At 40.6% G+C, this 12,997-nt stretch overlaps 1 protein-coding gene across 1 annotated transcript in view; it reads left to right on the forward strand.

The window, feature by feature from the left end:
* LOC149782242 (neprilysin-like) overlaps window positions 1–12,997 on the forward strand; it is an 89,362-nt gene that overhangs the window by 25,305 nt on the left and 51,060 nt on the right. The window contains exons 7-8 of the mRNA XM_089933628.1: window positions 10,922–10,969; window positions 12,446–12,607. Coding sequence (XP_089789754.1) covers window positions 10,922–10,969; window positions 12,446–12,607 — 210 coding nt within the window. The remainder of the gene's footprint in view (window positions 1–10,921; window positions 10,970–12,445; window positions 12,608–12,997) is intronic.

Genomic DNA, 12,997 nt, shown 5'->3' on the forward strand with positions numbered 1-12,997 from the left:
GTCTTCTTTAGGAATGCCTTCCACAAACACGATGGAATCGCCTTGACTTTCTCGCAAGAGGCTGTACGCCGATTGCCACTCTTTGTAACACCACACGATCCGTTGAGGGGGTCGATCGATCAAATGATGTTTATGTTCGATCAAACGTTTGACGAATTCGGTTTTGCCCGAACCGCTAGGTCCAGCAATGAGCATGTTAAAGGGATGGCGAAGATACAAAGCCTCCCAACTGGCACGATCTAAGTGTTCGTCGATGACTTTGACAGTAGAGGAAGAGGGAGCAGAGACAGCAGAGGTAGCCATGGTATGAGAAATGTCACTTGTGACACGAAAAACAAACAAGACAAGAGTTTATATACTTTTTCAGAACACGTTTATTGAATGTTTTTTTTTTCAAATATGAACACGAAAGACAAAAATACATACAACCCAAATAGTGATGTACAGGAATATAAAACACAGCAAAGCGATCAAAGTGAAATATAAACAAGTGTCTGTACAACATGTTTTGGGTAACCAAGATGTCCTAGGGACAGTGTGTAATGTTCTTACAGTCTCTACATGAGGTATTGTCACACAAGTGTCCTCCCGGAATGACCTTTCAGGAATGTCCATGACAGTCCTGTCCTGAAGCGAGTGGTTGTTCTCGGTGACGGGTTCTTCTGGCACCGTCACTAACACAGGTTGAAAAGTAACTTTTTTCCTTGAACAACTCTTGTGCATACTGAGCCACTTCTTGGGTCCAAGCCTCAAAACCCCCCTTTTTCCAATCACGAACATCTGTCCAATGAGGGTGTAAGTCACAAGCTACACACACATCGTCATACACGTCTTGGGTCGCTAAAAGTTGACGAATCTTTTTTTCCTGTTGAGGTCGAGAAGTATCCAGATGAAAACGCAAGGCTTTGAACAAAAGGAGTTTTTCGTGACCATTTAAGGCCATGGAGGTGGTAAGTACTGATCGTAAAGAGTCCACAAAGAATCGGCTGGTAAACGAAATCCCAGAAAACAAGTCACTAAGACACACACCACTTGTCGTCCAAAATTGAATGGATACAGTTCTTGTAATAATTGATGGTAATGATCCACGGTTTGAATATGGTCATTGAGTTCCTTCCACGGAATCTGTTGGATGACATGTGACATAAGTCGTGGCATGGCAGCCTGTTTTTATAGTCTCTTTGTTTCGGAAACAATACACGTACTTTCTAGCCAGAGATCTTCGTTCTCCAGTAGGGAATCTAAATCTTGCATACTGTAACCGAAACTTCAGAGTTCGTTTAGAAGTTTCCTCTTCCTCTAAGTAGATTCCACGTAAAATATGTTGATAATCCTTTAACTTGTCTTCCTCAATGTATTGCTGTAGGTGAATCTCGAAGTAACCAAAATAATGAACGTTTCGATCATTCACTAACTCAAAGTGTTGAACAAGGTCTGACCACTGAAACAATTTCTGACGAATCAGTTCTCTTATACCATTCAGGTACCAGTGGTTAAAGATCTGGTGACGTAACGGATGCAATTGTTCTTTACGTTTGACTTGTATTTTCACCAGCTCTCGGTAAATGCGTTCTCTCAACTCCACAGGCAAAGCACGAATGTTCTCTAGCAAAGTATCCATGAATAGGTCATACTAAATCCTCTTTGGTCTGACACAAGAAATGTACTCTTTGCACAAACATGGTTTCACTTCAGTGTCGAATTTAAATCGTTGAGTCACTAATCTACACATTACAATTCGTTCAGAAGTTTCCTCTTTCACCAAGTTGACATTGTGTTCAAGATGTTGGTAATTCGTTAACTCTTCCTCTGGAATTCGATGCAGTACGTTTACAATGATGTAACTACAATCGTCCATACCAAACCAATCCTTTTTAAAACTAGAGGATCGTTGATCAATGTCTGTCCGATGGAACACTTTCAATTGAATCAATCCTTGTATAGCCTTCAGGTACCAGTGGTTCAAACACCGGTGACGTATCGGATGCAATTGTTCTTTACGTTTCACTTGTATTTTGACCAGTTCTCGATAAATGCGTTCTCTCAACTCCACAGGCAAAGCACGAATGTTCTCTTGTAAAGTATCCATGAACAGATGATTATGGTAAAAAGTTACTTCAATGTCTCGGTCCCACTAAAGGTAAGTAATGACAATTCGGTGACCATCGAGCATGTTCTACGTAGGCCGAATCTTGCGGTTCCCAGTGGTGAAGTGACACACCGCAACTGAAGCACTTGACTTTATCTCCTTCGCCCAAGTAGAAAAATCCGGCTCTGGCTAATTCTTCGGGGGTCGGTCCTCCCAGATACTTAGGCCATTTTCCTTTGAACGATTGAAGACGATTTTCAAAGTCGCAGTATTCCGACAAACGCACAGGAAACGAATATTCGTTTTTCACAGGTTCGTTTCGATGAGGGTTGAGTGAAATGGGCAGGAGTTTGCTCAGGGCTGGATGACATCCGTAGGGAGGTAAACGTGAAGGTCGACATTCCCCTTTAAAACGAAACCCAGTAAAATGTCCAAGAGGACGAGCAGCATCGCTTTCGCATCCCACAGGTTTGACACGCACAGCATCACTTTCCATGACAGGGATAGGGGCACTAAAGTTCCCATGATGCTTTACGGCATCGCTCAGGTCACAAGGTACAGCATCGGTCCCATCGCAAGGCTCACAATCGCACTCGTCTGCAAACTCCGTTACGCAATTACAATGGTAACCACATGGACAATCGCAGTTTCCTTCCGGACATTTTCCGTCGCAATGTCTGGGTCTTATCCATCCAGTATTAGTCACACTAGAGAAAGATACAGCTTTTTTACAATCCCCAAACTGGAACGATGTCTCTTTCAAAGTATTCATCTTGTTCGCTCGGTCTTGCTAGTCACAATGAACTATCGATCTTGCCTAGGGTTCCTTTTTTATATACAGACCAATACCGACGTGACCGTACGGTAAGGTGAAATGATTGGGAAGTCGCACTCGCTTCTGGTACACGATTTGATAGACTTTTTCCAGGGGTCGACTGACGATGTGGTGAGTGGGTAAACGTACAATCTTGTTCGGTTGGTGAGTGGTCACTTTAAAGTTTCCATCCTCTCCCGATTGCAAGGCTTCTTTCAATACCCCAAAGTTGACCACTCGACTGGTACGATAATTCAGAGTCAGTCCTTTCACTTTGCACGTCGTGTGCACTTCTCCTTGTTTGTCCCGGTATTCGTAGCCGTAATTTTTGGGACCGCCACTGACGAAACTTAGAATCTTGTCGTCGGGATGTTCGTCTGTCCAGGCTCCTAAACGGTCTCCTTCGATGTTAGGGTGATGTTGAATCGGGTGATGGATGTAAATGCAACTGTCCGTGTGTCAAAGTACAGGACGCGTTCTTCTAACAGTTCTAAAGCTTCGTACAATTTTAATCGAGCATGGGCTGTCACGTAAGCCGCAATGATGACATTTCCAAAAGGGTCGTCTTGCACAAAGTCCAGATCTTCTTCGTAATTGACCAAGATCAAATTCTCTCGAACGACGTCCACGTGTTTCATGTATTTGGTTTTGTCGTGAATCATCTGGAAGTAGCGGGAAGGTTCTGTCAAATATTCCGTCTTGGGTAAACACGGTCGTTGTGCCATTTTGCCCCACAAGCAATTTAACATCACTTTGGCAAACGATCGCCTGCCTTCGTTTTTCTCGATGTGGTCTAAAGTGATGCCTTCTTGTTCGTAGTATTTCTCTTTGAATTGTATTTGGTCTTCGGGAGTGTGACACCAGGAAGGATAGCCGCTGGCTTCTTGCTTCAGTTTCAAAAAGGCATCCACGTAGTCTGCGAAAATGCCTTTCTGCGTGGGGTCACCCTTGTGGTATTGTTGTGTCTTGGGAAAGTGGCAAATTTCGTACACTTCTAACAGTTGGTATCCCATGTCCAGAGCTTTGAACAATTCTACGCTGACCCAGGTTCCCGTCAAGGCCCGTTCTTCCTGGGTGTGCTGACAAGGCTGATCTTGGTTGCACGTTTCGGCACAAGTACGGCACAAGGGAAACATCAGTTTGCCTTGACAATGGTGAGGTAAGACGGGATGGTATAGGTTCGTGGGAGGCAAAACTTTGCACTTGATCAAGCCTTCGTATTGTCGAATGTTTTTCAGGTCGATGTGTTCCGTTAACAATTGCGGGTGCCCTACAGGAAAGCGACAATATTTGCACACGTAGGGATACAGCGAACACACGTCCAAGTATTTGATTTCTTCTCCGTTCTCTTCGTCGGCTTGGTACAGCAAACAGGTGGCATTGGTCCTTCCTCCGTACAAACTATCCCTCGGGTTCAGCGGGTCCATGAACTGGTAACTTTCCACGAGGCGTTTAAACTCGGGATCGGTTTTCATACGGTGATCGTACTCGTGTTCCCACATTTCCACCACTTGGTATCCTTGCTGTTCTAACTTTAGGCGTCGCTGACAAGTGTCCTGGTACAAGTCTTCCATGGTTCGTTGCAAAAACTGATTTTTAGTGCCACGGTCAGGGTAACAGACGGGACATCCGTGAAATAAGCAACCGTTAAACTCGTACACGATCTTGGGGTTTTCTAAGTCCCAGCCATCGACCGAATACGTTCCGATGGTCTTTTCGCCTCCTCCGTTGCGGGCATGCTGAATCCACTTGTCTTCCTTGTCGCACAAGTAATGTAACCAGCGTAGGGCTTTGACCGAGTATTGACGTTTGACAAAGTGGGTCGTTTGAGGACTGATGACAGCCACGGTCTTTTCAGGCATGAATCGTTGTCGATACACTAAGGAACACGCTTTGGCAATGGTGCAAGCTTCTTTCAAAGGATCGACCCCTCCGTGTTCCATGAACAGTTCTCGAAATTTTCCACAGCAACGCCGTAAAATGTCCACGTCGGAACGACAATACTTTAACATTTCTTCCTGAAAGTCGAAAGGGTCCGAGGCGTGAGCCTGGTACCAAGCGTAGAAAGCTTCTCGTTGTTCGGTACGCATGTTGTCGGGGTCGTAATAGTGAGCCTCGGGTAAATGGGGTAGAACGGCGTGTTGATTGGCTTCCGTATTGAAAAAGTGTGGAAAGTGCCCTTTAGCCATTTCTGTCATTCCAAACGTTTTAGGCATTCGACTCAAAGGCATGGCCAAATAGCTCATCGAATCTTTAAACTGTACTTGTCCCACTTGCATGAAAATGATTTTGGCTCCGTTCAAAGTCACTTTAGGACGCTCGGTGCCTTGTTCCGTATAGTATCTGAGAAGAAACTGTCCATCGTATCCGGAGAAATTGTGAGCCATCACCGTGGCATGACGATGACAATCTCCGTAACGTTCGATGTCCTCTTGGCTCCACGTCTTGTCGACGGGGTCTAAGACCCATTGGGCAAAATCGGCTAACGTGTTGGGTCCCCGAAAGATTTTTTCACGCCCTCCGGGAATCTTGCTGCAGTGAGGGCAATGACTGAAGATAGGTTCTTGAATGCACTTCTCGCACGCTCGATGAGCCACGCAGAAATTAGGAATGTGAATGCCAGTCTCTTGCATGCATTCGAAATCGAAAAAGATGAAATTGCCTTTCTTCTTGTGACCGTCCTCTTTCTCTGGTGGGGGTTGGTATTTTTGCACGTAACATTCGTGTTCCAAGTCCACGATGTGGTGACAAATGTGACATTTTTTCTTTCCTGAACATACGTGTGCCTTGGTATTATTGGTACGTATGCCTTGTCCACACGTAGGGCACAATCTCAGGAGTTGACAAGCGCATTTCTTCTGTGAACCTTGCGTCTTCAAATGTTGTTGGTAACAGGTAGGGCTGACAAACGTGCGCAGACAAGTGGAACAAGGCACTGGTTTTTGCCCTTCGCTCAGACAGGGTGAAGAGGCCAAACATCCTGAGCATTTCGATCCACAATGCTTGTGTTGCTCTCGATTGTTATAACCATGGTCACATTTCTCACAATAATAACAGTATCTCAGGAATCCAGTGATACTGGTAATGGTATCGAAATGTTCATCGTGATGATAAAGGTGAATGTATTTTCCGTCCTTAAAGTCTTGGCCTCGAAACAACAGAGGTCCGCGCACTTCTTGAGGGTGCACTTTCAAGGTGTATCGTGGAGCTAGGGCATCTTGCAATTTTTGCATCTCAGGAATGCCACAGGGTGTGTCTTTGGACAGGTCAGCTTGTTGTAACAGGAGTTCTGCTTCGTTTCGTTGTTTGGCTCGGTCGGAACGTTGAATAGTGTCCCAGGTTCTTTTCCATTCTACCGTGTCGTTCTTGTTGGCATAGGTTCGTCCCACCACGATGGCACGGGCTAAACACATCTGGTCATGAGGGTTGTTAATTCGGACGAGACTCTTTTTGGTGTTGCGAAGGTCGTCCACCAATAACATCTTTTTGCGTCCTGTCCCTTGAGGAGGAGAGACGTGGGTCATGTCCAGTGTGGCTTTACCATCGGTGATGTCAAACTGATCATTAGATTGTTGTACGTGTTGAATCTTGTCCATGACTTTGGAAGCAGTCAATTCTGCAGGGGTGCTAAACTCGATCCAAACAGGGGATTTCAAACCGTCGTGTTGTATGGAAAGTCTCAAGCGATCGTCTTCTTTGGGTTGACATTGTCGCTTGAGTGCAGTGAGCAAAGAATCCCACACCTCGGTGATGAACCCTTCTGCTTTCTCTAACGGCACTTCAGCCTTGAAATCTTTAAACTTCACCGTGTATTTGTAAGCCGTGGTTCTAAATTTTCTAGAGGAGCGCTTTTCCGTCTCTCGAATGGAATAGTACTTTTCAGGGTTGACAAAGGGTGATGAACTTGGTTTAGAGGGTTTGGATTCTGGTTCACTCATGTCCTCTTCAAAATCACTGGCATGAATTTGTGCCAAGATTTCAGCCCTGGTACGAGGCGAGAGATCACGTTTCTGCCTCTTACTTTCTTCTTCTTTCTTCTCGAATGAATGGGATCGTTTCATCTTGAAAGCAAAAAGTCAAATGACTCAAGTTCAAACACCATAAACTACTTTATAGTCATAGCAGACCAGCGTATATAAAAGGGTGTGTGTCTTGTCCTTTCACTATTCATTTCACTCTCAAGCCGAGCACAACGATGGAAGAGACTAACCAGATGGAACGTTTCGTCAGAGCTTTGCGAGGGGTCATTAGAAAATTCTCTTCAGACCAGCCTACGGACTACTCTCCTTCCTTTAGAGATAAAAGTCAAGATACTTGCTATATCTGTCAGAAGAAAGGGCATTGGTCTTCAGAGTGTCCAGACCGTCAAAAAAGAAAAAAAACAGGGGATAAAAAAGACAAAAGTCAAGATACCTGTTATTATTGTAAAGAAAAAGGACATTGGTCTCCAGATTGCCCAAAAAAGAAAGAAGAGGAGTCAGAAGAAAAGAGGAATTCTTCAGAAGAAGAGAGTAATTCTTCAGAGGAAGAAGAGGAAGAAAAAAGACAATTCTATTTAAATGAGGCAAAGAAACACGAGAAGAAAAGAAGAAGGGAAGAAAGCGAGGAGAAAGAAGAAGAGGAAAAGAGTGTGACGGTGAAGAAATTCAAAAAACAGAGAGACTAAACAAGGAGAAAAGAAGAAATCAATGAACTTTTTATTAAAGTGTTGTGTTGTGAATTGGATTGTAAAAAAATGGAGAAAAGAATAAATGAATGATAAAAGGTAAGTGTCTTTGAGTTATGATTTTAAAATAAGAACGTACACTGACGCACTCACACACACACAGACACGTACCATAAGGGTAAAATGGGTGGGGTTTATTTTTTTTTTTTTTGAGTTATTGGCAAATTGAAATTGTATTTCTTTTCGAGAAATGTGGGTGGCCCTGAAAAGGGCCTTTTTTCTTCATGGTGAAAGGGTGAGTTTAAGCAATCAACTTTAACTGCCTTATGCCTTTGCCACGGCCAAGGCCTACTTCTGGACTGCGTAATGTTGATGATGATGATAATGATTGGGTTGAAATCACTAAGGGTGGTACGGTAGGCTTAGTCACAGGGTTGACGTGTTTAGCTCGGGAAGGTCGTATTCTCTTCGGTCGTGATAAAGAAGTCTGATACATTTGTTTCAGACTTCTTAACTCCGCTAAAATGTCCAACAATACCGTGACCGTTTGATTTTCACCCTCTTGTTTCTTTGCTGCTACTTCTTCTTGCTGTTGTTTTTTTCTTACCTCTTCTTCTTGTTGCTGTTGCTGTAGGAGAAAAGCCTGTTCCGCTTCCTTTTGTCGTTGTATAAATTTCTCCAATTCTTCTTTCTGTCTCTGTCTAAAATTCTCCACTTGCGGTAATGAAGAAGGTAACGAAGGTTCCGGAACAAATTCTTGCGAGGAGAGAAAATCCACAAAATCCCAATTCACCTCTTCTGAAAGTAAGTCCGGGTTCCCTTGGGCGGTCTCCCCTGCTGGTGCACCCCAATGGATCGTTTTCTGAGTTTCCGTCATGTTGAATCACTGTCGCATAGACTGAATGCACACAAGCGCTAGCGAATCTATATTGACTACGTGACGTCACAGACTGCTCTCTTCGGATTGGATGCGAGCTGACTGAATTCTGTAACGCGTGTTCGGATTGGTGAATGAACTCAATCCGTTTCAATCCTTTCTGTACCTATAAATAAGCGCCGTTCAATGCATTGATTCACCTGTTCTCGTCGCTTCAAGATGTGGACTACAGTTGAGTCATCCACCCTTGTGTCTTCCATGATGTTTCGGACAGACTTGCTCATGTATGTCCGATCCAAGTGGACCGTTGTCCACAGGACAAACACCAGCCTGTGGATACGTAGGATCTACGTCGAAAGACAAGGATGCCTGAAAAGAGTGCTGATGTACGGACCAACAGTAAGACGCAGCCTAAGGACAAGAAGAAGACCAATGCGGTGCCATTTATGTTAATGAATACATTAACATAAAACCCAAAGGCCCTTTTCAGGGCCAGCCATATTTCTCGAAAAGAGATAGTCTTTGAATTGCTTACCCCTTTTTTAATTTTTTTTTTAAATTTTTTTTAAAAAAATCCCATGTTCAATTCCCCTTGTCCGTAAAGTGACCCACGATTTATTGCCATGTTCAATTCCCCTTGTCCGTAAAGTGACCCACGATTTATTGCCATGTTAAATTCCCTTGTCCGTAAAGTGACCCACGATTTTTCTCCATGTTAAATTTCCCTTGTCCGTAAAGTGACCCAGGGGTGTTTTTAATGCTAATTCCCATTGTCCGTAAAGCGCCCCCTTTCACTACTCATCTGTCTCGGTGCGTCTTTGGGCAAAGCATTAATCTCCAATTAGCTTGTCATGATTTAGCCAATAATTGTAAAAACTGCCATTAAAGCTAACAAAAACAAAACAATGAACCGATTCACTATATCTTCACTTACTCCTTTTTCTCCAGGAACCGTTCAGATCCTCAGTGGGGCCATAGAGTAACAAATTATAATGGGGACACGAGTTGATTAGGTTTTTTTTTCTTAATTTATGGCTTCATAACGAATCATTAAGGTTTTAGCATAACATCATCACACAATTACCTGATATGTTTATACCCCTTGGTAAAGTCCCAGGGTGGGCCCATGGGGTCAGTATGAAATAAATTTAAGGTTCAAGTTTTTATAGATCTTTTTAAAGTAAAATTTTATCCAATTTGCTACAATTTTGAAATATTGTATAATCACCTAAATTTCCGTTTTCTCCATATGACATGTTGTTCCATGGGTCGCATATCTGGCTAATGCCATGGGGCAACCAAATTGGACACCTGTTATTTTTATTTGTTCTCACTCGGTTACCTTAAATTTTTTAATATTATGTGATCCAATACTTCCCCTTTTCCTATACTACTGTTGCTATTTGACTTTGTTCAGTGGCACCAACGGGGTCAAGAAGAGTATAACAATAATTTATTAGTATTATTTACTCCCTGATAAGTCTAGTCCAACTGCAAACAACATAGATCCTGATAGTCGCATAATACGCCAGCAGATTGGAGTCTATGTTGCTTGTTCTATTGATTCGTCCTAAACAAAATGCATAGACCTAAAAACTGCATAGACCTGGATATGTGCAGTTTGCAGTTTTATCAGACTTATAACCGACTATATTATTATTATTAGTAGTAGTATCATTATTATTATTATTATTTCAAGAAAGACGTGTCGGTGCATTTTTTTTTTATTATGAGAAATCACAAAACTCTTCGTTGTACATGGATTATGTCCTCGGATGGGACCATCGGGTCAAACAAGTATGACACTATTTTGGTATATATATTTTTTTCTGCATCCATCCCCATTTTTACTCTGTAATATATAACATGTTATCCTTCCCTTACGTTTGTTTCGTTCCTGCTCTTGGGTCATCCCCCTGGTTGGGGCCATGGGGTTGTGCCCTTTGTTATATCGACAGTTCATCTCGGTGACATTTCATCACTTTCTTTATGTGTACAACTAATTATATGTTCAAGTGTTAATGGCTGTGTTACTTAGTTCCCAACATTTGCACGTTTGTAATAAGCAGTTAATGGCTTTATTACTTAGTTCCCAAAATTTGCAATTTTGTAATCAGCAGTTAGTGGCTATATTACTTAGTTCCCTAAATTTGCACGTTTGTAATAAGCAGTTTATGGCTATATTACTTAGTTCCCTAAATTTGCACGTGTGTAATAAGCAGTTACTGGCTATATTACTTAGTTCCCTAAATTTGCACGTTTGTAATAAGCAGAACAAAGTTCATTATTCAAAAGTTTAGAGGTAAGAAGCACATATTTCTATGAATTAACAATGTAAAAAAATTAGTGTGAATGATCATTTCAAACAATCCATTATGCGGAAGTTCTGATAGGAGAAAATGTATATTAATTTTTTTCGTTGATGAAAACTCACAACTATATATTAACTGAATTGCGTTAATTTTGTATTTTAAGGGGATAGAAACGATAATGTGTGCTTGACAGAGGGATGTGTATTGGCAGGTAAGATAATCTAAAATTAGCACAGTAAGAACATTCAATGCTAATTTACCATACATAGAGTCCAGTTGTAAATTGTACAGACCCAGATATACCGTCGTATAATGCGACTATGTTCTTTTCATTTGTGCTGGACTTGTATACCAGTAAATATGGTATAGAATAATGTGATGTAAAAGTAGAAATGAATAGATTATGAACCAGTGATAAAGGATAATCACTATATACAGGGATTATTATTCTTATTGTCATAGCTGAATATGCCTTGACGGGGAGCGTCTGTAGAAATGAAAACGAGACGTCACTTTTTAAAACAGGTTTCTGTGATGTGATAATATAAACAAATATTTTAATACACTAAAAAGCATAGTTATTTTTTGAAGATATAGTTTATATTGATAAAATAATAGCAAACAAGCAAAGCTGATGGCTTTTGTCAAAAATAATGTTAATATCTTACAGCGTATCGCTGTTATCAAAGTTATGAATAATTAATGCAAAAGTTGTCAAAATAAAAATAGTTCTTTAAAAGGAAAGAGGTAAAACTTTCACAAAACATGCGAGAATTTATTTGGCCTGTATGTACATAAACTCTGACGTATGTTAGTCATTTTACAAACCAGATTAGTTTAAGATACTTTTTAAAAAAAATTTAGTTATATAATTAAGAGAACTCTCCAGATTCTCAGCCGGTCGCCCTTTGAGTTTTATAAACAGAAGTACTAGAAATTAACAGTGACATTGACAGATGTGTAATAAAGGATTGTAGTCCCATGTAAAGTCTGGCTTCCATTAATATTATAAGAAGCAAAATGAAGATGGTGCAGGGCTGTTATAGTGCGTTTTTCTAATATTGGTAACTTATTTTATAAATTGGGAGGTAATATCAACACAAACGGGTGTTTACTTAACAAATATAGTTTTAAAAAACAACAACAGTAAATAACAACTATAAAGCGAGTAAATATTTTTATGCAAACAATAACCCAATTTTTAAAAAAAAATGTTAATATTGAACGATGATAGAGCGCCTTTTTTCCGAGAATGATAATTAGTGAAAGCTGAGTTGCGATTTGCGTAAGCTATGTACCAACTAAAACTTAGTGCAGTGCTATTTACATATGCACATATTTCAACACACCTTGCCATGATATATACACGACGTAACGTGAAAATGACCTCCTTATACATTTCTTTTTTATCAATACAACTTTAACACGTAAGAAATAATTGGATTTGCGGAAGGATTAAATAGTTATTACTGTATTTTGGTAAACAAGAAAATATTTAAAGTTTTACCATGTACTGTTAGTTAACTGACATTGAAATATATACAGCGCTTATATTAAAATGGATGCAGAGCAAGAGCTTGTATGATAATTAAATTTAAAATCGTGATAGTTTTAATATGTCTGTATATGCCTGAGTATATATATATACAAGCATGCACAATCATAATTCACTTTGCACTCTTAATAGCTGCCCGACTCCAAAACGCCATGGACCAGAAGGCCAAGCCTTGCGATGATTTCTACACCTTTGCCTGTGGAAACTGGGTCAAAAAGCACGTGATACCGGAAGACAAAGCTCGCTACAGTACCTTCTCGATGCTCAGAGATGACGTGTCAGTAATATTAAAAGGTTTGTATTTTTATGTAGATCAGACATTATATATTATTATTATTATTATGATTATTATTATTATTATTATTATCTCAATTGCTGTTTTTGATGACAAAGTCGCCTTGATTTTCTTTATCTTCGTCTTTTCAGTCGATTTATACTTAAAACAATTTGTATTTGTTGTGTAGATCAGACATTATTATTATTATTATTATTATTATTATCGTTGCTGTTGATGATGATGTCTCTTCTTGCTTTTCTTTATCTTCATCTTTTTGGTCGATTGATACTTGCGACAAGCTTCGTTGTCAATTAGCTTTATGCATATATTCACCATGTATTTTGCTACACTCAAATGACATGAATCACTTGTTTCAAACCTCTTGAATGTATTATATTTGTGTGACT

This window comes from Sinohyriopsis cumingii, chromosome 15 (assembly GCF_028554795.1).
Source record: "Sinohyriopsis cumingii isolate HCF-2022 chromosome 15, ASM2855479v2, whole genome shotgun sequence".
NCBI classification, from domain to species: Eukaryota; Metazoa; Mollusca; class Bivalvia; order Unionida; family Unionidae; genus Sinohyriopsis; species Sinohyriopsis cumingii.